The sequence below is a fragment of the Oncorhynchus gorbuscha genome, linkage group LG19, assembly GCF_021184085.1.
Source record: "Oncorhynchus gorbuscha isolate QuinsamMale2020 ecotype Even-year linkage group LG19, OgorEven_v1.0, whole genome shotgun sequence".
NCBI classification, from domain to species: Eukaryota; Metazoa; Chordata; class Actinopteri; order Salmoniformes; family Salmonidae; genus Oncorhynchus; species Oncorhynchus gorbuscha.
The window spans coordinates 34,429,548-34,452,694 of NC_060191.1; the positions used below are offsets into that span (position 1 = coordinate 34,429,548).

At 45.9% G+C, this 23,147-nt stretch overlaps 3 protein-coding genes across 3 annotated transcripts in view; 1 reads left to right on the forward strand and 2 right to left on the reverse strand.

Moving 5' to 3' along the window:
* LOC124004880 (signal-induced proliferation-associated 1-like protein 3) overlaps positions 1-7,825 on the forward strand; it is a 109,849-nt gene extending 102,024 nt beyond the window's left edge. Inside the window, exons 26-31 of the mRNA XM_046313704.1 lie at positions 1,082-1,244; positions 2,935-3,118; positions 3,266-3,415; positions 3,793-3,919; positions 4,545-4,626; positions 4,770-7,825. Coding sequence (XP_046169660.1) covers positions 1,082-1,244; positions 2,935-3,118; positions 3,266-3,415; positions 3,793-3,919; positions 4,545-4,626; positions 4,770-4,913 — 850 coding nt within the window. The 3' untranslated portion in view covers positions 4,914-7,825. The remainder of the gene's footprint in view (positions 1-1,081; positions 1,245-2,934; positions 3,119-3,265; positions 3,416-3,792; positions 3,920-4,544; positions 4,627-4,769) is intronic.
* Positions 7,826-10,935: 3,110 nt separating this feature from the next.
* Positions 10,936-12,778, reverse strand: LOC124006346 (homeobox protein six1a-like). Its single transcript, XM_046316318.1, has 3 exons — positions 12,251-12,778; positions 11,634-11,797; positions 10,936-11,436 (listed from the first exon to the last, which is right to left on the reverse strand). Exons 1-3 carry the CDS (start codon positions 12,632-12,634, stop codon positions 11,259-11,261), a joined length of 726 nt encoding a protein of 241 aa, XP_046172274.1. The 5' UTR covers positions 12,635-12,778; the 3' UTR covers positions 10,936-11,258.
* A 343-nt stretch (positions 12,779-13,121) lies between these two features.
* Positions 13,122-22,114, reverse strand: LOC124006071 (homeobox protein SIX5-like). The gene is made up of 3 exons (XM_046315826.1): positions 21,341-22,114; positions 18,465-19,924; positions 13,122-16,349 (listed from the first exon to the last, which is right to left on the reverse strand). The coding sequence occupies exons 1-3, from the start codon at positions 22,030-22,032 to the stop codon at positions 15,658-15,660; spliced, it is 2,844 nt and encodes a 947-aa protein (XP_046171782.1). The 5' UTR covers positions 22,033-22,114; the 3' UTR covers positions 13,122-15,657.
* Positions 22,115-23,147: the final 1,033 nt, after the last annotated feature.

Genomic DNA, 23,147 nt, shown 5'->3' on the forward strand with positions numbered 1-23,147 from the left:
GGTTCGATTAAAGGCTCAAAATGGCCAGAAACAAAGAACTTTCTGCTGAATCTCGTCAGTCTATTCTTGTTCTGAGAAATGAAGGTTATTCCAAGTGAGAAATTGCCAAGAAACTGAAGATCTCATACAATGCTGTGCACTACTCCCTTCACAGAACAGCGCAAACTGGCTCTAACCCGAATAGAAGGAGGAGTGGGAGGCCCCGGTGCACAACTGAGCAAGAGGACAAGTACAGTAGAGTGTCTAGTTTGAGAAAGAGATGCCTCACAAGTCCTCAACTGGCAGCTTCATTAAATAGTACCCGCAAAACACCAGTCTCAACGTCAACAGTGAAGAGGTGACTCCGGGATGCTGGCCTTCTAGGCAAGAGCATGGAATAGCCTTAATTTGTCAGAACAAGATTAGACTGACGAGATTCAGAAGTTATTTGTTTCTGGCCATTTTGAGCCTGTAATCGAACCCACAAATGTTGAGGCTCCAGATACTCAAGCGTGTCTAAAGAAGGCCAGTTTTATTGCTTCTTTAATCAGAACAAAAGTTTTCAGCTGTGCAAACATAATTGCAAAAGGGTTTTCTAATGATCAATTAGCCTTTTAAAGTGATAAACTTGGATTATAATAATAATGGGCCTCTGTATGCCTATGGGCCTCTGTACGCCTATGTAGATATTCCATAAAAAAATCAGCCGTTTCCTGCTACAATGGTCATTTACAACATTAACAATGTCTCCACTGTACTGATCCATTTGATGTTATTTTAATGGACAAAAAATGTACTTTTCTTTCAAAAACAAGGACATTTCCAAGTGACCCCAAACGTGTGTGTGTGTGTGTGTGTGTGTGTGTGTGTGTGTGTGTGTGTGTGTGTGTGTGTGTGTGTGTGTGTGTGTGTGTGTGTGTGTGTGTGTGTGTGTGTGTGTGTGTGTGTGTGTGTGTGTGTGTGCGCGCGCGAGAGCATTGAAAGGCACTGGTCTACCGTGGCACTACCAACACAAAAGCCAAGCATCACGCCACTATGTTAAGCCATGCTCAATGGGACAAGTTGTGTTACTGTATTTAACCTGTTGTGTGTGTGTGTTCAGACAGGTGGACGTGAATTCTAAGAACGTGTTCGGACAGCCCCGTCTTCGAGCATCGCTAAGGGACCTGCGGTCTCCACGGAGATCCCACAAGAGCACCGTCGAGGACGACCTGAAGAAACTCATCATCATGGACAACCCTGGAGAGATGCCACAAAGAGACACGGTGAGGGACACGCACAGTACACACAAACCCAGTACATACAGAACCAGTCAAAAGTTTGGACACACCTACTTATTCAAGGGTTTTTCTTTATTTTTACTATTTTCTACATTGTTGTATAATAGTGAAGACATCAAAACTATGAAATAACACATGGAGTCATGTAGTAACCAACATTTTATATTTTATATTCTTCAAAGTAGCTACCCTTTTCCATGATGACAGATTTGCACACTCTTGGCATTCTCTCAACCAGCTTCATGAGGAATGCTTTTCCAACAGTCTTAATGGAGTTCCCACGTATGCTGAGCACTTGTTGGCTGCCTTTCCTTCACTCTGTGGTCCAACTCATCCCAAACCATCTCAATTGGGTTGATGTCGAGTGTTTGTGGTGACCAGATAATCTGATGCAGCACTCCATCACTCTCCTTCTTGGTCAAATAGCCCTTACACAGCCTGGAGGTGTGTTGGGTCATTGTCCTGTTGAAAAACAAATGATAGTCACAGTAAGCGCAAACCAGATGGGATGGTGTATCGCTGCAGAATGCTGTGGTAGCCATGATGGTTAAGTGTGCCTTGTATTCTAAATAAATCACTGACAGTCACCAGCAAAGCACCATCACACCTCCTCCTCCATGCTTCACGGTGGGAACCACACATGCAGAGATCATCCGTTCACCTACTTTGCGTCTTACAAAGACACGGCTGTTGGAACCAAAAATCTCAAATTTGGACTCATCAGACCAAAGGACGGATTTCCACCGGTCTAATGTCCATTGCTCGAGTCTCTTGTCCCAAGCAAGTATCTTCTTCTTGTTGGTGTCCTTAAGTAGTGGTTTCTTTGCAGCAATTTGACCATGAAGGCCTGATTCACGCATTCTCCTCTGAACAGTTGATGTTGAGATGTGCCTGTTACTTGAACTCTGTGAAGCATTTATTTGGGCTGCAATTTCTGAGGCTGATAACTCGAATGAACTTATCCCCTGCAGCAGAGGTAGCTCTGGGTCTTCCATTCCTGTGGCGGTCCTCATGAGAGCAACTTTCATCATAGCGCTTGATGGTTTTTGCGACTGCACTTGAAGAAACTTCTGAAGTTCTTGAAATTTTCCGGATTGACTGACCTTCTTTATGTCTTAAAGTAATGATGGACTGTCGTTTGTTTTTGCTTATTTGAGCTGTTCTTGCCATAATATGGACTTGGTATTTTACCAAATAGGGCTATATTCTGTATACCACCCATACCTTGTCTGGCTCAAAAACATTAAGAAGGAAAGAAATTCCACAAATTAACTTTTAACAAGGCACACCTGTTAATTGAAATTCATTCCAGGTGAAGCTGGTTGAGAGAATGCCAAGAGTGTGCAAAGCTGTCAAGGCAAAGGGTGGCTACTTTGAAGAACCTCAAATATGACATATATTTTGATGTGTTTAACACTTTTTTGGTTACTACATGATTCCATATGTGTTATTTAATAGTTTTGATGTGTTTCAGTGTGTAGAATAAATTTAGAAAATAGTAAAATAAAGAAAAACCCTTGAATGAATAGGTGTGTCCAAACTTTTGACCAGTACTGTCCATACACATATACACCCACACACATACACAACACACTATTTTACACATACACACCCCAAACTTGCTCACCCACAAACATACTACCCCACGACTAACCTCCCTCCCTTCTCTTTTCAGTCTCCTCGACACACTCTTCAGCGCACGTTCTCCGACGAGTCTCTGTGCAGCGGGCGCAGGGATGCCAGCTATGCCAACTCTGCCCCCCTGTTTGACCAGGGCACTCCCAGCGACCTGCTGTTCACCTGCACCCTACCCACCCGGCGCCATGCACACTCTGCCAACCACATGCCCAACAAGAAGGGTGAGTGGGGCCACAGCTTGATGTCATTACCTTCTCACTTCATTGTATCCGTACATAATGATGGTTTATCAAGAAGCAAAGTTTATCACGTGACATCATCATGAATGCTAAGACCACTTAACTTGCCCCCCCCTCCTGCCTGGCCAGTCCCTCTGTCTGCGTCGGAGCTGTCTCTGACAGAGGTGAGGGATAAGGTTCCCCCCCTGAGGAGGCTGGACCCGGGGCTCATGCCCCTGCCTGACACTGCCTGTGGCCTGGAGTGGGCCAGTCTGGTCAATGCTGCCAAGGCCTACGAGGGTGAGTGTGAGTATTCTGTGTGTGTTCAGATATTTGCGAGAGACATTTTGTTTGTGTATACATGCAGAGAGGGAGGGGGAGAGAGGGAGACTCACCTCAGTTCCTGACACCTGGCTCCTTCTGGTCTCCTGCCACCACAAAGCTTCTCACAGCAGCTCCAGCAGGCACAAACACATACGGCCCCTATTGACACATGATCCTGGGCCTCAATTACTGCCCTAGCCCAGCTAAGCTGCTCCTGGCTGGGCTTGATTGTGTGAAATGTCTCCAGGGACCTTGTGAAGATAGAGAAAAAAATCAGCATTTGTAGATTGGTAGCTGATTGTGAATGGGGAAATGCAGCATTGTAACAGTGTGTCTCTGTGTGTTTTTTACAGTGCAAAGGGCAGTGTCGCTCTTCTCGCTCAGTGAGCCTCAAGTTGGGGTTCCAGACATGCGGCCGATCAAGAGTCCAACCCAATTCCAAACACCTCAGACTCCACGCACTACCCCCACCTTCGGCGGGTAAGTCTCTGAGACACACACACACACACACACTTCGCATGAATTCACAAATATTCCACACACACACGACACCAACTCGCACACCCAAGATTCACGCACAAGCTCAAACAATCACGATCCATAGACACTGCCACGGACGCACAATCTTAAGTTCACGGCAGTCGCAGCCGATTAGGAACGTTTCGTCTGTTTGACCCTGAGACTCCAAATCCTAAACCCGAAATGTGAGTGTATAAAAGCACGGCCTACTCTTGGATTTCCCCATTTCCCTTTGGTCAGGTCAACCTCACCTGTCACATGTAGGGAACCACCATCCCGTAGTTAGCTGTGGTAGTTACACATGGATCAAACCAGTTACCAAGGGATCTCTGAACACCTTCTGTCGTGAACTAACAGTGGAGTGTTTGAGTTACAGCAGTCCGGCCGGTCAGCTTGTGCTGTCCCAGGGCATAACTACAACCTATCACTGAAACGGTCTCTTGTTTCCCGAACTAACCTACTGCGTCGTACGGTCCTGATGAACTCTGTTGTTCTGTTGAACACACACCTTGTTTAACCTGTCTGCCCTACCTGCTACCTAAACCCAGGTGACAGTGTTGAGTTAAATGTCTTTGTGTGTTTTCAGGGATGAGGTACCCAACGCCCTCTCGGGGCGACTGTACAGCCTCGAGGTGATGCTGAAGCAGCTCAACACTGACCTGGAGAAGGTACCGTTTACACCATTTAGTCTCGATGCTAATTTATATGGCTGTACCTCTGACGCAGGTAAGAACTGAAACTGATAATAAATAAACTCTTCCGTCCCTTTCGCTCTCTCTCCCCCACCTTCCCCTCCCTCTCTGTCCCTCAGGAGAAGAAGGACAAAGTGCACCTGTTGGCTGAGATGGCTAACCTGCGGCAGAATAACCAGCGGCTGCAGGAAGAGAGCCACTCGGCCAGCGAGCAGCTTCGCAAGTTCAGCATGCTCTTCACCGACACCCCGCAGAGGAAGTGAGCTCACACCGGACACAGGAAGTGACCTCGGCGAGGGCGTGCAAAAGCATTCGCAAAGAGGACGTGTGACCTAAGCCGGGGGGGGGGATTACCCTGATTTATTGGAAACTCGGCCACAGTGAGTGTCATGCGTGGGGAAATGAGTGGGGAATAGATTTGTCAGTGAGTCTGGTTAGGTTTGTGGAAGATATGGGCAGTAGAGAAAAAAAACGAATGCAAGTAAGTTAAGGTGTAACATTATGTACAAGAAAATGTGTAACTTTTAAGCATAAGAGGGGGAAAGACCCCCCCCCACCCACCCACATTCTTACGTTCTATCCTCCAACTGCTGCTTCTGTCACATTCCAACCACACTATCTCCCTCCGGGGGGTGGGGTGGTAGGGAAGAAGAGGAGCACTTACCACTCCACCACTCTGACCTGCTTTTGGGGAGAAGAGGGACCTGCCGTTACGCCGCCACCCTCTCTGTGGTGCACCTCCTACCACCAGAATCCCTGCCTCGCTCTGGGCTGGACGGACACAGGAGCTACAGAGAACCAATGGATCCCCGTTGGCTCATCTGAAACCGAATTGCCTAGACAGAAAGAGCCTGCAAGTAGACACGCCTATTTTTTTTTAAACTCCCGCACACCGCACAAGCCGACTCCCTCAGGCTGTGCACCCAGAGGAAATCCTTCTCTGTCCCTGCTTGTAGGTTTTTATTTTTTGTAACTGAGGTCTTATACACTCCTGCGTCAGAGCAGAGCCAATAAAGAGTAGAGCTTTTATTGAACTGTAGAACACAAAGATCGCACGGCGAGGCCTAATACTGTTCCTGAAGCAAATCAGCCAAAAAAAAAAAAAAAGGACTCCAACTCCCAGAATGCTCTGGGAAACGTGTGTTTAAAAGAAATGGTACTGTACTTTTGCCTGTGTGATTCAACATATAGGTTGAACACATGTCTATTGTACTGATATAACTGACTTAATGAGGTGTGTAACTCATGAAGGTGTGTAGGGTACAGCAAATACTCCCACAATGCATTAATCGCAGAAAATGGAGAGCTCTGGCGATGTTATTCTTTACCCTTCGTTGAGTGTGTGATAGGCTGACACAGGGCATTTCAGTTACGAGCAAGCTATAATATGACAAGGTACGCCAGTGATATGAGACGAGCCTTCTCGTTCAGTTTATGAAACAGAATATAGTGTCATAAATTCAACGATAGTATCTCAATGTCCATTTTTGGTTAACAATCCATTTGAAAGGTATTTACAAATATCCAAGCAGTATGTTTTACAATTTGTAGAATTAGCATATTTCGTGGTTTTTGTTTTGGGTACCAGCTGCGGGTACACACCTGTGTGCATTTAGAAAAGACTCATAGAAATGATCTTTAAACACTGTAGCCGTGTGTGTGTGTGTGTGTGTGTGTGTGTGTGTGTGTGTGTGTGTGTGTGTGTGTGTGTGTGTGTGTGTGTGTGTGTGTGTGTGTGTGTGTGTGTGTGTGTGTGTGTGTGTGTGTGTGTGTGTGTGTGTGTGTGTGTGTGTTAGAATGAAGGGGTATTATACATTAATTTAGCTAACAGACAGTCCTAGTGTCTGTAGAATCAAACTCAACCATTTATACACAACTGTGAGACCTAAATGACGTAAAACGGAAGTAACTTAGCTTGGGGTGGTGGGTCTGTGTGAAACTTGTGGCCATTTTGTAAAAATGTCCATCTGACAGGAATACAGTCAAATAAATCAACACAAATACACTATATTCTCACTAGCTTGGTTATATTCTTTACAGAAAGCATTTTTCTTACAGCTTTGTGTCCGTTGTTTGTTATGAATGTGGGATAAATGGAGGGGAGCGTGGAGCTGGCAAAACCAACGTTGGGGGTTCCAATTCTCGTTTGGGCCACATCCATTCCCAAAAATGATAAAAGGGTCTGCTGAAGGAGCATATGACTATTTTCGTTCCAGTAAACGTAAGCCCCGAGCACAGTTAAGTACCCTTTCATCACAGGCCCCCCTTTTTCAGGAACCTTCTGCCCTGCCTCAACTGGAATCCTTTCTTACCCTCACTACTCTCAGGACCTTTCAGACACCCCCTTTAAGAACTGTACTATGTATTGTTTTGTTTGTGTAGATAAGAGCAACATGTATACAGACATCTCTGTCTCCGTTTCTCTTCATCTCACCATCTCTGGTATTTGCTCATCACTGCCCCATCCACAGACTCTGTTGTAGTCTGCCTCCCTGTGTCCTGTGAGCTGCCCATCCTCCTCCAGCCAGTTAAATCATCTCGTCTTGGGCGAAACCAAGAGCAACTGAAACAACCCTACACACTCATGTTATCACTGAAGCTCAGCAAATGTGCTGTGATGTTGTTATCTTCGATGTCTTAATCTTTATTTTGTTTATTTGTGTGTGTGTGTGTGTGTGGAGGGGTACGGGTGTTTTGAGGGTTTAGTTTTGATATATTTGATTTGAAGCGAACTGCAGTTATACATGTTGAACATAGCTCGGTGCATCGATGTTGCACGTGCACAAATCAGAAATGGTAAATACCGAAATGTTATGTTATGTTTGAATATTTGTATAATTTATTTTTGGCCACTTTTGCAACCTGAAAATGACAAAATAGTGAAATGAAGAGGGCACCGTGTTTTTTTTATTTCTATGTATTGCTGTTTGACTTTTAAATCTTTGTTCAAGGCTGATTTCTATGATGCTGTATTGTTTTTAGGATTTACATTTTTTTTTTCTGAGTTGGTGCGTTCTGCATGAGGCAATGGGGGTTCTTTATGCATCGACGAAAACTTACGGTTGAACGTTGTTTTTCTGGGGGATGTTGTATCAATGACTGTACATTTAAAAGTGTAAATTGTTTTCATTGTTTTATAAGAACATATATATATAAAAAAAAAAATCTTTCATAATGATGGAATCATTTTTATCTTTCCTGGCAATGGTATTTAACTTATTTGATCACTATGAACAGGTTGTGGGTCTGCTAGAGTTGCTGGCATGTGACCTGGGGCACACAATGTATCGACTGAATCCTCAAATGAAACACTGAATGGAACTAAATGGAACAGGAATAACAAAAATAAGCGCCACATGCAACAACTTCAACGATTGTTACTGAGTTACAGTTCGTATAAGGAAATCAGTCAATTGAAATAGATTCAATTAGGCCCTAATCTATGGATTTCACATGACTGAGAATACACAAATGCATCTGTTGGTCACAGATACCTTAAGGTAGGGGGTGTGGATCAGATAAACAGTTAGTTTCTGGTGTGACCACCACTTGCCTCAACACATCTCCTTTACATAGAGTTGATCAGGCTGTTTATTGTGGCCTGTGTAATGTTGTCCCACTTCTCTTCGGTTGCTGGATGTGGCCGGGAATAATAACATGCTGTCATAAATCAATCCAGAGCATCCCAAACATGCTCAATGGGATACATGTCTGAGTATGCAGGCCATGGAAGAACGGGGACATTGTAAGCTTCCAGGAATTGTCTACAGATCCTTGCAGCATGGGGCTGTGCATTATGAAATGGCGGGAGATGAATGGCAAGACAATGGGCCTCAGGATCTTGTCACGGTATCTCTGCATTCAAATTGCCATCAATAAAATGCAGTTGTGTTCATTGTCCATAGCTAATGCCTGCCCATACCATAACATCAGCACAAGGTGCACCTGTGTATTGATCTAGCTGTTTTAATCAGCTTCTTGATATGCCACACCTGTCAGGCTGGTGGATTATGTTTGCGAAGGAGAAATGCTTACTAACAGTGACGTAAACAAATCTGAACATTTGAGAGAAATAATATTTTTTGTGGTTATGGAAAATGTCTGGGATATTTTATTTCAGCATATGAAACATGGGGTCAACACTTTAGATGTTGCGTTTATATTTTTGGTCAGTAGTTAGCTGGTATTTAACGTATCGGCATTGTAAGATCTGTCAGGCAGGGACAGCGCCTTTAAAATAAACCCTTGCCTCAACGAAAACCTGGATCCAAAAAAGCAAGTTGTGTTATCAGTGGATTAGATGTTTTCAGTTGAGTAGGAGGCTACAGAAATTACAAACCATGGCAGTTACTGCATAAATATATTTATATTTTTGAGAGCAAAATATTTTAGATAAGGAAGAGTAGGCTAACCATCAACAGTCATGATATCAATAATAATAATAAATGTTCAACTCCCAATAAAGCTGGACAGTAGAACTCGACTCTTTCCTGTCGCCAACGCCTCGGGGACAGGTCACCTTCTCTAACATCATCGCGAACCTTGACCCCGGGGCCACTCGCAGGCTGCTACTGACCTGCCACTATGACTCCAAAGTCCTGCCACTGGACCCATTTACATTACATTTGTGTCCCTGCTCTCAATCAGCGGGTGTCCTATTATGTCTATCAATTTATTTCCAGGGACCGCATTTGATATCTATTTATCAGTTTAGTCAGTAAAGGAGATTTTTATGAGAAATGGTCAAATGTTCAAAGCACACCCATCCCAAGTTGGCAGCAAACAGAATTCAGTAACACAACGAGCCTTAACATTGTGGTCATAACCTTCCATCAGTGTTTGATTTCAGGCAGTTTACTCAGAAACACAGAATAAAGACTGCAATGGAAAGAACAGAGATGCTGAGTAGCTGGGTTTCTCTCCCTGCTCTCTGTCCCCTTTCTCTCTCTGCAGTGTAGAGTATAAGGTGCTGACTGTAGCCTTGCAGAGAGCAGCCCTGTTTTTAGCCGCAGAATCCTCTGTTTGGCAGTGCCCCCCTTCCCCCCTCCGGAGACAGATCTTGGTAGTCACACAGCCAAACTGCGACATCATTGCAGCCTCACACAAAAAGACAAATCAACTGCAGGAGTGACGTTGTTGCTGGGAAATGAGAATTGAGATGTGATGAAATGTTGCCTTGGCCTCGACTTGGTTCCCAGTTGGCACAGAGCAGAGAATTCCCCCCTCTCTCTTTCCCATCTTCTGCTATTAAACACAACCACCTCCCCCTTCCCTCTCTCTCTGCAGGCATCTATTGTAACCCTCAAACTAGTGGTTTTTGACAGAGAGGAGTCATTTGAGGAGTGGACAGCCAGACTCTACAGATCGAGGTACCTGGCAGAGGGCATGGCACACACACCCCCCACCCACTAGGCTCCACACACACACCCCCCACCCACTAGGCTCCACACACACACCAACCTACTGCCGGCTGTGGTGACAATCAATTACATCCCCTTCCTGCATTAAGGTGAGAGGGTGTGCTCAGATACAGACAGACACACTAAGACTGCGTCGCCTCAGCTGATGGAATTTTGCCTTATGAAATACTTTCAATCCTGCATGCATTTTTTTCTTTCACACCAACTCAGGTGTTCATGTGCTTCACGTCATTGCCACCCCCTTTCCCCCTGTTCTGTTACACACTGGATGACACTGAGGAGAACATACACCAGCCCACAGTGGAGAACCTCACCAAGGTTCTGGCTGAGTACCTGGGCTTCTTAACCATAAATCAGAACCAATAGATGACCTAGAAACCTTTTAACCAGTGTAGGAAATACACAGATGGGAATTGGGGACAGTTTTGCCCTGACATTGCAAAAGACTAGGGGCAGATGGATGTTCCATCCACTGAAACCAACAGACTCGTAGACGCGTTGATCTGAGAGCAGAACTACCATCAAGTTACATTGCTAGATGTTGGCAACTTGGATCACAGAAAACACTTGATGGTACACATTCATGGAAAAAAAAACTGGAAGATGCCTTTCTCTGAATTATATTCTCATTGACGTTCTTAAGGATAAAGACCACACTGACTGAAACCTTTTTTTTTTAATGCTATATAATCATGATCATCAGTTGTGATTTTTTTGCCAACAATTGATTTCTGTGAATGTCAGATTTGAGACTTGGTTTCGTGCAGTAAGCTCACAGATGACATCGAAGGTTATATTCACAGAGCATGGCAGTGACTGAAAACTTGAAGAAACGTAACAATGGGCGACATTAAAATGGTTGTCAATGCCTTGGGTTGTACTGTCACTGGATATCTTCCGTATGCATTACTTCTCCCCAAGAGGTGTCAGGCATGTCTTGGTTTTAGCTACGGAAGTGGTATTTTCATCGGTATCATTCAGCACATCTTGCCAGAGTGCTGCGTTTCAAACATTGTGTCAATGATTAGGTGACAACTTTTCTATTAAATTGCATTTAATTTTTTCCAGATTTAAAACACTTAACCATTTTGGATACAGGGTGTTACTAAAAAAAGATAGCTCTCTCACATTTCTGGCTAGACAACTGAATAGTATTGCCTCTGAAGTGAACATACTATACATAATGGCTCAGGTAATGGAGAGATTCAGAGTTGTCCCCCACCCATATGGCTCAGGAGGTGGGGGTTGGGGGCAGGAGAAGGGGGGACTGGGGGTGCCTGGAGATGAAAGGTCATTGTCAGAGGACGGGTATGCTGCTCCTGGGTTTCTGTTGGAGCCAATAAGTGGTCCACAAGCTTCCTGTTCCCTGAGAGGAGAGAGAGCACATTTCAGTTCTCTGGTCATGCCAAAAGAGGGCAGTGGTGGTCCACAGCAAAATGAAATGTAATACTGTCATAAAGCAAGAACAGAGGACTGACTGCCAGACAAACAAGAAATTAAAGGAGGGGTGAACATTTTCTCGTGAAACGTATTCGAGGGAGAGCAGAGAAGGTGAAGACTCACCCGGTAGTACCGTGAGCTGCTCGGTCCCGTTGCCGTCTGTTCTTGAACCAGTTGCTCACCTGGGTGGTGGTGAGACCGGTGGCGGCTGCAAGCGCTCGTTTCTCACGTGGTGAAGGGTACGGTTTATGGTAATACCACTCGCGCAGCACACTCCGGGATTTCTCCTATAAAGAGGAACATTCACTTCAGATTGAAACAAGTAGGATAATGATTTAAAGTTCATGGTAACCGTAAGAGGCCTCTACTCATTTCCTTTCCTTCATCTGCACCGTTCAGTACATTTGAAGCAGACAGAGTAAGACACTTTAGACTTGAGTTCCAGGGAGAAAAGTCCTTTTGTCTTGACATACACCATCTTGACTCCACAAGAGCCTTCCTCCCCTCATCTTTTTGTCTAGTCTAAACTCGGATGCAACACAATGTTATAGATGTCTTGGTCCATAATTAAGCTCTATCTATAACATATATTATGTGACATTTTGGCAACATGTCCCTAGGGACATGGACCAAGAGCCCCTAAGTCCCTAGGGACATTTTGTTGCAAAAATGTTCTGAAGTAGTAAAATATTAAATATTATTTATATTAACTCAAACGTAGCAGATTTAATTCACTGTACCTTGAAGCAGTAGCTAGTCTCCTCTCCATCCCAGATGGTTCTTGGCAGGGGAAACTTACGGCGTACGCGGTACTTCCCCACAGCCCCAAGGGGGCGCCCTCTCTGGCACTCGGCCTCCAGGTAGTGTGCCCTCAGCCAGAGCTGCTGCAGCAGGGGGTGGCTGCGATTGGAGAAGGGGAAGCCCTCCAGGAGGGCGTAGAGGTCCGAGAAGCGCCTCAGATGGAAGGCCACGGCAGCACGTGCCTTCAGGACGCTCTCCAGACCCCCCAGGCAAGAGGAGGAAGAAGGGGGAAGAGTGCGGAGGAAGCCAGTCAAGCTCTCCATGCGTCCGCTCTGCAGAAGGACCTCGCACACACACGCCACTTGTTCTGCGGAGAAGACCATTGCCACGGAGATGGAGCCTACGCACGACGAGAGGTCAAAAGGTTAGTTGGCCTACCTCTGTGACCTTTCACAACTCTCTGAAGGGAAATGTTTTAGCGATAGCTTGAGAGCCTGTAGAGAATGTTAGCTGCTGTCGGGTGAATAAGTCTGTATGAATGTGTATATATATATATCTCCTTATTCATACCCTGTCTCCGCCCTGGCAATGTTGAACTCAGGTAACCTGAGAGCATGGGGGTTACAAAAACAGACACACCTGATTGGGTACACAACAGAGAACGCATTCATCCAGAGAGAAAGCAGGATTGTGTTGTTCAAACAAGCGTATTTAAATCTAATTTACTAACCAAATTGCAAAAGCGCTTCTAACGTGGTTTGGTAGTGTAGGCACTCAATAGTTTGTTCCCCCATGACCCATAAATCTCACATGGGAGATTTAAAGAGAAGCATTCACAAAAATCACCCCAAAAACATATAAATGTTTTCTTTATATAGTTTATTAGAATATCACAAAACTGCATATAAAAAATTAAATACCTTTCAGTACAAAACCAACCTCAAATGTTTTTTTTATTTTTTATCTAATAATCCCTTTACTCACTTAAAATATACATAAAAAAAAAAAATACATCTTTGGATAACTCAGCTGGAGGTTGTGTGTGTGTGTTACAAATTCCTGCACCTGACACTAACAGCCATTGGAGCACCACACACTAAAAAACACAAGTGGTGGGATACACGAAGAAAAACACACATGAACACACGTTCCCTTTAGCCTCCAACTCATGCACTGTATCGTATGGAAAAAAATGCCTTAGAACCAACAAAACATTTCCAAACACCGATTAAAAAAGAAAAAACTCAACATGTAACATTCCTTTGATGGGTATTCACATCCTATTCAGATTGTAAAAGTGTATAATATCATTTGAGAAGTGGTGATTATCATTAGCTACACATTCTGAGACTGTACAACCAGCCATCCCCTGGGAAGGTCCATTGATGCTTTTTCCGTTGTCCATGTGTTCCACAAGGACTGCTCGTTTTGTTCCTCTCCATTCAAAGTATTCAAAGTTACTACTAGAAAATGATTGATACATGCTTTAAATACATGCTTTAAATACACACAGAAAATAAACAAAAACACACAAATATAAAAACACAACAGCTGGGAGTGACACTGAAGAATAGCGTTGTTTTACTGTTAGCCAGAGAACTGCCATCAATGCTTTGGTTATGGAGAGATGGCGAGTACTGTACGTTTATGGCGAGAACAACTGCAGAGTCTCGCTGGATACCATTCCATTCTAGGAGACCTGTCACCTGCTCTCAGCGCTTCATGACTCACTGTTGCTGATATCAGGATAGACAGAGGCTGTTTGAAACTCAACCTAACCATCTAATTCGACCTATCCCATCCCTTCAGATCAGTGAGTGCAATTTGTCAAGAACAGAGAAAAGGCAGCAGGTTTTACAGAATAGAATCTGGCCATCACCTTAGGCGTAAACATGACACGGACGAAATGTGCAAAACGTACAACGAGGAGGGAGTTCTCAATGGTGATTATGTCATGGTAGGCGTTAGTGATGCTAAAAGAGCAACGGCCGTACAAACCAAGGGCGGCCACGTTACGTTTCTCTGGAGTTCGAGGGATACGGGTTATTACAAAACTCATATTCGACATCCACGTGGGAAGTTGCTTGTCTCAATGGTGCTTCATTTTGTGAAGAGTAGAACACATTCTTCACTTTGAAGATCCAAAGACAGTAAAACCCACTGGCCCACCAACCTCAGCAACTAGATAATAAGGCACTTATTAGGTCGAGCTCAAACCCATAAAAGTAAGATCAAATAAAAATAAAATACATTCAGAAAAATTTGTTGTAGTGTACGATTGTGGCGCAAATGTCGCACCATGTGGTCAAGCAGAGTGTGTAGTGTATGAAACCTGTCTTCACTAAAGCTTGGTCTATCCTAATTAGACTGGCTTACATATGTAAATCATGTCACGTGGTCATATTTACTGATTGCATTGAGTAAAAAAAAAAAAGTTAAAAAAAATATATGTTTTCAAAAAAATCCCAGGTGACTCCATTCCCTCCTACAGACCTCAGACGTGACAGAGCTTAGCATTGCATGCCAAACCTGTAGTTAAATGAGAAGCCTGTGCCCTTTGACGTGGTGACACTGCTGACAGAGAGGAGTACACAGTCCATCTCGATGCTAGAGTGTTCGGGGGATTCTGGTGTCACAGTCAGCCCACTTTCTGTTTGCGTTCACTGAGGCTAAACTGTGCAATACTCAGCAGCACCAAAGTGAGCAGCCATTCAGAACCACACAGTCCAACTTCAACAGGACTTAATGCTTGGCTGCGTCTGCATTTGGCGGAGTTTAGAGACTTAAACAAGACAACCTGGCCGTGGCGTACCGCTCAACCCAACGCCAACTAAAACCCAAGGCATTCATTCCCTTGTGGTACAAATAGTCTTGGATGAAACGGGGACGTCTGTGCATAAAAGCCGCAGAATGTCCTTAGAAATTAACTTGATGCCGAGTAAAAGGAACCGAGCCTTGCTTGGAAAGTTAAGACTTTTACTGCCCACGGTTGACTCAGCTCCTCCATTTTGTCTCGGACTGGATTTTGTGACACAGGAAGGGCTCTTGGCTTATGGGAGGCAGACGACAACAGTATAAGAATTCTAAAACTGTGGAAACCAAGCAGTGGACAGTTGTGTAACATAAATCAGGTAACAGGCTCACCTATATGCAAGGCCATCCTCCAGGTCATGCCATTGTTGCATACAATCAGCCTATCCCATGACGGTTTATCCAAAAGGATCATCGCCTAGGATTTTGTGAGTCAAAGCACATTTCTCATACGGGTCAAAGCCAGTCCACTCTTCAATGAAACCTATCCAATGGAGCACTGAGGTTGTTCCGTAACATGTAGTCTTGCTGACTGATTTTATGGTGATGTGGGTTGGGGGTTGGGGTTGGGGTTGGGGGGGGGACTGGGACTGGATTACAGCCCCAACTCGTCATCCACAGGGACTGATTGTAGTTGGGTAAGGATCTTGGGCTCTCCATCCATCTCCTCTAGGTCCCCCAATGGCGACACCCTGTCCACATCCTGTTCTGGAGAGGGGCTCCCCAGTAGCAGTGCCTCGCCTCCAGGTAGGCCCAGCAGAGCCGGATCCTCGGGAAGATCCCCCTTCCCACGGACGTCAAACATAGTCAGGCTGGCAGAGTTGGAGAGGGGGACAGGGCTCCAGGTAGTCTGGGAGAGCTGAGTGGTGGGGGTCACTCCGCTGCACATGGGGCTGAGGGAGAGCATGCTCTCTGGGGTGAGGGCATTGGGAGGGGTGTGGGTGGCAGAGAGGTCCAGGGTGTGTGGGGAGGTGGTGGAGAGGGGCTGGTTGGTGGGGACACCAGTCTCATGAGTGCAGTAGAGCGGAGAGGAGTTGATGAAGCAGAGGGGGGACGTCTGGAGGGTGTTGGAGGTTGAGACAGAGGTGGAGACTGGGATGAGGGTAGGTGTAGGGTGGATGACAGGGCTGAGTGTGAGTCCGGGGCCTACTCCGTTGGTGGGGTGGGTAGAAGCCTCAGGGACGGGTTTCATGGGCAGGCTGCCGAACTGGATGCCAGCCGGGATAGTTAGGATCAGCTTGCCGTTCTGGTAACTCAGGATGGGGCTTCCACCATAGAGGAGATTCCCTACAGGACACAGGAGAGGTACAAGTGGAGAGGAAGTAGTAGTGAAAAAAATATTTGTTAGCAGTTCATCAACAACATTGAGATAGCAAATGACTTAGTAATAGGTCAGACACACAGAGGAGATTGACTGCCGATAGCACAGTATGAGGCTTTCCTTATCTCGCTAGAACAAAAGACCACCCATTGCCTACCGATCTGATACTGACGAACCTGCCGTTTCAACACAACTTTCATCTGAGCCAATCAGAGTGCACGGAACCCCTGTGGGGGATCCGAAAAGGCAACTATGGGTAGCAGCAGTCCAATATGGCGACCGGAGTGTGGGTGAGTGGATAGGAGTGGGTGTATGGAAAGCGAATCAGATAACTGGGCAGATTTGTTGCCACTCAAGAGCATTTTGCGTGGCTGATTGGGCTGCACGACGAGTCAATAAGCCGACGATCGGGGCACCAGTGTTGTATGGGCTTGCCTGCCGACCTGAGCCTGCTTGTGTCACCAGTGGTAGCTGACGTGGCCATCCCCCCCTCCTATGATTTCATTTCAAGTAGGAAAGCAAACCTACACAAGAAATAACTAATATTGATACGTGAAAATAAAGCCTATGCAATGGGGAGGGCATGAACGGAAACACAACCGGGACACAGTGCCTTTCGCTCCTGCTTGACCAGCACTACTGTCCGGCAACGGCGTGAGAAGAAGCTACCTAATATCAGGGGGACAGTCAGTAAGCACGCGCATATAAAACGCACCGCTCATCACTTTTAAATTTAAAAAAATAAACAAAATCGTCAATTAGAACTGAAAATGTACAAGTATTTATGGAAAACTAACAGTGAAATCAGACTCGTCCTCTGGCTTCACAACAGAAGTTGAATCTCTCGCGGTATTATAGCTCTAATGTGCAGTAGTAGCACGGTAAGAAACGGGAGGGACAAAACAAACACCACTCAATCAAAACCGCCTGACCTATGGCAGAGCACTTCACACATCCACTCCTTTCCACACGCCCACTCCTTTCCTTTCGACACACCCATACTCCAGACGCCATATTGGGAGGCTTCTCTGAAAAGGAGTGTGTCGACAGAAGACAACAAAACCGGGTTTTTTTAAAGGCACAAGATATCCACCCCACGTTAGCTTGCCAACTTAAGCCAGGCAGTCACACAACACTTCATATGAAACACATGGGGTGGTAAGTGCAGCACAATGCACACAACATTAGCTGCTTTACCAAGCTAGCTATCATGACTCTCAGTTCCATTACATTACACATAAGAGTCATTGGATGAAGGTGTCTTCTGTACAGGGGACTTTGGTAAAGAGCCCAGATGCTCAATCTAAACATCGTCACTCGTGGTACGGTTTTGGAAGTATGGGGAAACCTTATTTCATATCGGCGATAAATAACTTTCTAAAAAATACATTTAAAAAAAGGTTCAATTGATACGCAACTGGACAGGGTTAAAGTTAGTGTTTCCATATCTCCATGTTACAGTGCTTGTTTACAGAACACAAGAGGCGACCACCTGCGCTAATTAGCCATTTAGCATGCTCCAAACACCCGTGTGTAAGTGTCACTCGGGAAGTGAAGCAGGAAATGTAGTACCGTCGGATGGAGGCGCACACACAGCTGTACGGATTTGGACAAAATTGCTACAATAAGTAGTTTTTTTTTATTTGAAGGGTTCTTTCTCGCTGATGAAAGATAAGGGCCATGTGTTTCGAAAAGCCGTACTGCAAGCGATGATTATTGACGTTTCTAAGTGTTAACACAGCATTCTTCACGGGGTAGTTGTGGGCGAAGTTAATGACTGAAACTGTAGGGAAAAGTCAGAATGCTGCCTAGAGTTTGAGCTAGCAAGATGAATTATTAAATGTTATTCACTCTCCATTATCCCATATGGCCAGTGCCAGTTCCCTTGCTAGCTAATTTTAGCATCACCATTTGCCAGTTAGCAAAAGCCAAACAAAGCTTAAAGAAAAGCTACTGCCATCTTGTGGTTTGGAGTGTTCCAGTGATCTGATCAGCGGTTGATCTATCTGATGTGAACAACAAAAAAGTTGACTGCCGACACTACCCATCGACAGTCCCCGTGTGTCCGAGTCTTAAGTTACCTGGCGAGGCGGAGGGGAGCTGAATGACCCCAGAGTTGAGGAGCTGGACACTAGGAGCCATGCTGGTCGGGGGGCCTACAGTCTGGAGGGGTCCCAGTTGGTTTATCCTATAGGGCCCCGGAGGCATCCCACCTCCAGTGGCCGAGGCTAGGATCTGGAAAGCCCCTCCAGATAGAGAAGGGGTGGGCGGGCCGACCTGAGGGAAGGAGAGTTGTCCCGCGGAGGAGACAGGCACCAGCTGGGGCAGGGAAACCAACTGAGCTGAGGTTGTCTCCTTGGACTGGGAGACAGGAACCACTTGGGTAGGGGAGGAGATGATCTGGGGATGGCCTAGTGGGGACTGGATCTGTGTCAGAGTGGGGATCCTAGCTGAGGTCTGGTCACCCAACTGGAGTGCGAGTCCCTGGGGGAGCTGTCCATTGGTGAGCTGGGACAGGGAGAGGATGGTGGATCCCGCTCCCAATGTAGAGGAACCAGTATGATGCTGGGGGAGAGATTGGGCGAGGTGGGGGGCAATGTTCAGAGTCTGGTGGCCCTGGAACTGTGAGAGGGTGCCCTGGGGGAGGGAGGAGGTGAGGGGGGGGACAGGAACTAACTGGGGACACTGGCCTCCAGGGTTGTGTTGGACCAGTTGGGATACAGGGACACCCTGGATGGAGGGCACCACCTGAGGCAGGGAGAATACCTGTGGGCTGGAGTAGCTGTAGGATGACACCACCTGGCAGATGGAGCTGGAGGGGGTGAGCTGAGAACCAGCTGTGGCAAACACAACATACTCCCCTTGCTGGTTGGGGAGGCTCACTACAGGGCTGGAGATGACCACGCCCGGGGATGACTTAGAGACCGGGAGGGTGTCGGAGAGGTGGCCATTTTGAGTCAGAACCAGGGAGGGGAGGGAGGTGGGGGAGAATGTTGAGGGGGAAGACAAGGAGGAAGGAGAGACTGTCTGGATGTCCTCGGCTTTGAGAACCATCCCCTCTGGGACATTGATGAAGTCCAGGGTGGGGATAGTCGAGGGGTTCGTCAGGCTAACATTGTCCATCTTACAGTCCTCTGTCAGGGGGAGGGAGATGACCGAGCTGGGCTGGGCCTCCATGGCTGTAACCCCCTGGCCCTCCAGACCCACAACCGCACTGCTTTTGGATATGACTTGCGCTCCATTGAAGAGCAGAGGCGAGTTAGCCGATATGGGGCTGAGGGTAACCGTGTGACCATCGCTCAGGGTCAGCCCGTTGATGATGACGCCACCCCCTGCCCCAGAGATCAGGGAGCCCCTATTGAGGAGTAAGGGGTGGGAGGCGGCGAGGAACCCACCAGCCCCGTTGAGGAAGATCTGGCCCCCAGTGCTGCAGGGGGTACCAGAGAGGGAGATGATGGAGGCTGTGGAGCCCACAATGTCCTCTGGTTTGTCTGAGATGTCGTCACCCTCATCGTCTGTGCTGTGGTTGCCATCGGACTCACTAAGAAAACACAGGAGAAGAGGAGAACGATAAGGTGAGTGAACCGTGGGGGGAGTGAGACAATGAAAAGAGACAGCTTATGGAAGAAGGGGGAGTAGAGGGCAAGGATTGCCCGATGGAATGGGGGGAAAAAAGGGGGAAAGGGGTCAGAATGTTACAATACACATAACATATGGTAAATCAATAACCGTCAGTGACAGTCTCTCCTTTGATCCTATGGGTTGACACCGTAATGTGATGTGCATGTCCTGAAATATCCTGGTGCACTGAAGCAGTGTGGGTCACACAGAGAAAAATGGACAACTGATATACTGTCCCCAGCCACCACAGCCCCCTAGATATAAGATAAATACTGGACTGCATGGGGGATGATCGGCATTCTGTTTTTATTTCTCCACACGTGGGAATAAAGGACATCAACAACTGACACACGAAAACCCCAATTTCCTGTGTAGCTTTGAAAACTGCCAACTTCCCTGGCCAAAACTTGCATACTGTATGTAACCTATACACACAACAGTATAACAAATATATATTTAAAAAAATAAACATTTTAAAAAGTAATGGGTTTTTAAATGTGCACGCTAAACGGGGCACAGGAGAGCTGAAGACATTTACGGTTTGAAATATATTATTTTATCCTTTTGTTCCCCAACACCTACACCATTTCCTCTCTCTTTCGGTCTCTGTTCCCCCCCTGCTCTCCCAGCGGTGCAGGGCCTCGGGAGCGCGCAGAAGTCCGCCGGGAGACTTTGCGGTGCAGAATTTCAGGAAACTTGAGCCACAATGGGCGCCCGGATCTCACATTTCACAACAAAGCAACATGCTCTTTCTCCCAGTCGTGCTCTCTACGACATGTGTGGCGTTGTCACAGTCAGAGTTCATGCCTGCTGTCATTCATAAACATCAAATCAAAGTTTGTCACGTGCGCCGAATACAACAAGGTGTAGACCTTGCACTGAAATGTAGTTATTGCAGGGATTGATGGAATTTGATTTAAATATGTCGAACATGAACCATACAGTTGAGAGAAACCACACAGTCGAGACCATGGTTCAGAAAAGTCTGCATCACACAAAATATGTTTGGAGCACTAAAATAATATTGCAGTCGACAGATCCATAAATGTCACAATGCTAGGCTACTTTCTAGCGCTCACTCTTACCTATCTGATCAGGAGAATTTCGGTGAACATTGTGTGTCAAATGAATCAATGTCTTAGTGTGTGCCATGTGCAGCAGTATGGGCTATATGTACTCCCATAGTCTGGCTGCCTTGCTAAAAATAACTCTGAAAATGACACTGTACATAAACAATTGTGTTCATTATAAAACGAACCATATTGACATAGATGTTTGAATTGGTTTTTTTAATGGGGTATGTGGTTACAAATGTAGACAGGAATGCATAGCCTACCTTTTGCTGTTGGTACCAGACGGAGTTCGGTCTCTCTGCCGTCGATTTTTGAACCAATTGCTGACTTGCGTGAGGGAGAGTCCAGTCACATTGGCCAAGTTTTTCTTCTCGTCTGGAGTGGGGTACCTGTTGTTTTTGTAACACTCTTTCAGTGCATTGCGAGACTTCTCCTTGAAACAATATACCGTTTCCTCTCCATCCCAGATTGTTTTCGGCAGGGGAAACTTCTTCCGAAGCCGATACTTATCCACGGCGCCCAGGCTACGACCTCGGGACCTCTCCGCCTCCTTGTAGCGCGCCTGCAAGTAGAGGTCCTGCAGGAACCCATGGTTGCTCGGGTGGAAGTCGTGGCTTTCCAATATTGCGTACAGCTCCTTGAATTCTTCCCGGTGGAAAGAGACCAGTGCCTGGGCCTTGAGCAACGTCTCGTTGCCACGTAGCAGCTCGGCCGAAGGAGGGATGGTTGATAGGAATCTCCACAGGCGATCCACATTGCCTGCCTGTAGAAGGGCTTCGCACAGACATGCTACTTGATCGGTCGAAAAGCTAAGCGCCGAGTTCTGAAAAGTTTTTAGCAATTGTTCCGAAACTTCATCCGGATCCGTCTCCTCTTTCACCGGAGCGGCCTCTTGGGTAGGATTCTCCGTGCTATTCTCAGATTGTTCTGCAGACTCCAAAGACAAGGAAGCCATTTTTAGTTAAACTTTTTTTTAATTTTAGTTCCTCCCCTGCGCGCTCTCTCTCGCCCATTCTCCGTCGACGAGTGTCTGCCACAGCTACACGCGTCACGCACGCCTCTAACCTCGTCAATCTCAGATTTTAAGATTCATTATAGCGATGCCTGTTCAATAGCTTTTATTAGGCTACATGTTATTGTTCAATTCCAGATTGAATAACCACGTTATTTTATTGACAATTTGATGTTATTATCAGATTGTACTAAATAGTTCTACTGCCCCCCCCCCCTCCTTTTTTTTCAGTATACACTTTTCAGCCTGTCTATGGAGGATCAGGATATAGTAGGGCCCGGCTATATGGTATGTACGTATTCCAGATGAGATGATGTACATTATAACGTCACGTGTAGATGTGTCCATGTGTTTACTGATCTCAAAGTCTGTTGATTTCACATGAACAGTTGAATTAAGCAGGATCCGCTCTTTCCATCTGTGAGATAGGACTACGGGTGAACTCGCCCATGCGTGCTGTGTGTTCTTTCCCTGCTGTCTGTTTACACTGCTGTCTGTTTAGATTGTTGATAGTTGTCTCTCCAGTTCTTCAGCTGGCATCGGAATGAGCACCTGGTGTGGTTTCTCTATCCAAATACTCTCAGTGCAACACACACACACACACAGCGCCATGATGTGAATGTTGCTTTGGAATTAAAATGTGCACCCATCTCTCTGACAGTGCGGTTGGTACAAGAGCTGGTTTGATTTGTTTGTGTAAATAGAGTGTGCAAATTTGTGACTTTACTTTGCCTTTCTGATAGAATAAACAAATCAAATTGTGTTTGTGACATGCACTGAATACAACAGTGAAATTACCTTTCAGTGAAATGAACTTACTTACAAGCCCTTAACCAACAATGCAGTTTTAAGAAAAACAAGTGGTAAAAAATAGATGAGTTAAAAAAAACCAAATGATTTAAAGAGCAGCAGTAAAATAACAGTAGCAAAGCTATATACAGGGGGGTACCGGTATAGAGTCAATGTGCGGGGGCACCGGTTCATCCAGGTAATTGAGGTAATATGTACATGTAGGTAGAGTTAAAGTGATTATGTATAGATAATAACCAGAGAGTAGC

Excerpts from the sequence above, each read along its gene's own strand:
- LOC124006346 (XM_046316318.1), bottom strand. The coding sequence starts at position 12,634 with ATGGTCTTCTCCGCAGAACAAGTGGCGTGTGTGTGCGAGGTCCTTCTG. Across the intron at positions 11,798-12,250 it reads AGACTAGCTACTGCTTCAAG|GAGAAATCCCGGAGTGTGCT; the intron begins GTACAGTGAATT and ends TCCTCTTTATAG. Across the intron at positions 11,437-11,633 it reads GCAGCTCACGGTACTACCGG|GGAACAGGAAGCTTGTGGAC; the intron begins GTGAGTCTTCAC and ends CTCTCCTCTCAG.
- LOC124006071 (XM_046315826.1), bottom strand. The coding sequence starts at position 22,032 with ATGGCTTCCTTGTCTTTGGAGTCTGCAGAACAATCTGAGAATAGCACG. Across the intron at positions 19,925-21,340 it reads TCTGGTACCAACAGCAAAAG|TGAGTCCGATGGCAACCACA; the intron begins GTAGGCTATGCA and ends GTGTTTTCTTAG. Across the intron at positions 16,350-18,464 it reads GCTCCCCTCCGCCTCGCCAG|GGAATCTCCTCTATGGTGGA; the intron begins GTAACTTAAGAC and ends TGTGTCCTGTAG.